Below are 1,344 nucleotides of genomic sequence, written 5' to 3'. Positions count from 1 at the left end.
GACAGGTCTCCAGTCCATCACAGGGACAGGTCTCCAGTCCATCACAGATACAGATCTCCAGTCCATCAGAGACAGATGCTCAGTCCATCACAGGGACAGGTCTCCAGTCCATCACAGAGCCAAGGAGACCAAATACTTGAACCAATTCAGTGTCTTTTTTTTTTAATAGAAGACGTTCGCTTTATTTTTCTCACCATGCTCCTTCTGCCTCTTTAAACAGACAGTTATCATGGTTCCACTGGACCACAAAAACTTGGATAAAGATGTCCCGTATTTTGCCAACGTTGTCAGGTATGAAGCATCCCAAACTGATTTGACTTTTTTTTTTTTCTTTCACCAAATACATTTTTTTTCTTCTGTTTTTACCCAATTTTGTTTCTCCTCTGTTTATTAGTACAACGGAAAACGTTGCTGTTTACATCTGGGACAACATGGTAAAGATCCTTCCTGCCAACCTGCTTCATGAGATCAGGATTCACGAGACAGACAAGAACATCATCGTCTATCGAGGAGAGTGAAAACCTGGGTTACAACCTAGTTTTGCTTTAGTCAACGGTTGATTTTGTAACTGCACCGTCTCCATTGTCTCCAATAACCCTGACAAATAGAACGTTTAGTGCATTCAGATGGTCCTTCTAAATTTCAAAGCTTGTGCAATTAAAAAAAGTTTAGCATTGTAGATGAATGTTTATATAAAGTTAAATCAAGACTGTAGACCTATGATCTCCAGCATTTTAGAGTTGGAATACCTATAGAAAGTTACTCAGCAGTTACATCATCACAGGGACTGAATGTAGGCCCCGTCCACAGCACTTCAGATAAATTTAAAAATAGAAACTGAAGAGTTATTTATAAGAAATGTTTTAGAGATATGTGGAACTATTTGGATCATTTTAGACTGGATATATGCCACTGTTTAGAAACCATTAACCTATTTTGTACATGTCCATCATAGCCTTGTGGCCTAGAAACCATAACAATCAGGCTGTTTCTCTGTTTTATTTCCATTTTCCATTCTGGGGGGTGGGTGAGTAGAGGAGCGCAGGGATTGGTTAGCTTAGCACTACATTAGTGCTGGCAGTTGTCGGGGTGGTGGTGTTGGTAGGCGGGGTGCCCTCCTTGAATAATGGTAGGGGATGTCATTCCCCGATATGTTACGGAAGCACGAGCCGTAGTGTAGCTCATTTACTAACCTATTTAAATAAAGTTGAATGAATGAATTTGTGCATGCGCTAAAAGGAATACTTCGGGTCGCATGGATCGCCGTTGAATATGCTAAATTAAGGAAAATGTACTGGTATAATTCCGTTTATGAATAAGAACTGTCTTAATTTACTTAGAAAA

The 1,344-nt window shown here is 39.7% G+C and overlaps 1 protein-coding gene across 1 annotated transcript in view; it reads left to right on the top strand.

Annotated features, from left to right (window-relative positions):
- The window catches only part of pts (6-pyruvoyltetrahydropterin synthase), a 7,920-nt gene extending 6,902 nt beyond the window's left edge, over nucleotides 1-1,018 (top strand). The window contains exons 6-7 of the mRNA XM_037690716.1: nucleotides 221-291; nucleotides 395-1,018. Of these exons, the coding sequence (XP_037546644.1) occupies nucleotides 221-291; nucleotides 395-518 (195 nt within the window). The 3' untranslated portion in view covers nucleotides 519-1,018. The remainder of the gene's footprint in view (nucleotides 1-220; nucleotides 292-394) is intronic.
- The last annotated feature ends 326 nt before the right edge of the window (nucleotides 1,019-1,344 follow it).

This window comes from Nematolebias whitei, chromosome 17, assembly GCF_014905685.2.
Source record: "Nematolebias whitei isolate Nwh7 chromosome 17, NemWhi1, whole genome shotgun sequence".
Lineage (NCBI taxonomy): Eukaryota > Metazoa > Chordata > Actinopteri > Cyprinodontiformes > Rivulidae > Nematolebias > Nematolebias whitei.
Note: the sequence above shows the minus strand (reverse complement) of the source record. Positions and strands in the feature narration are given on the sequence as shown.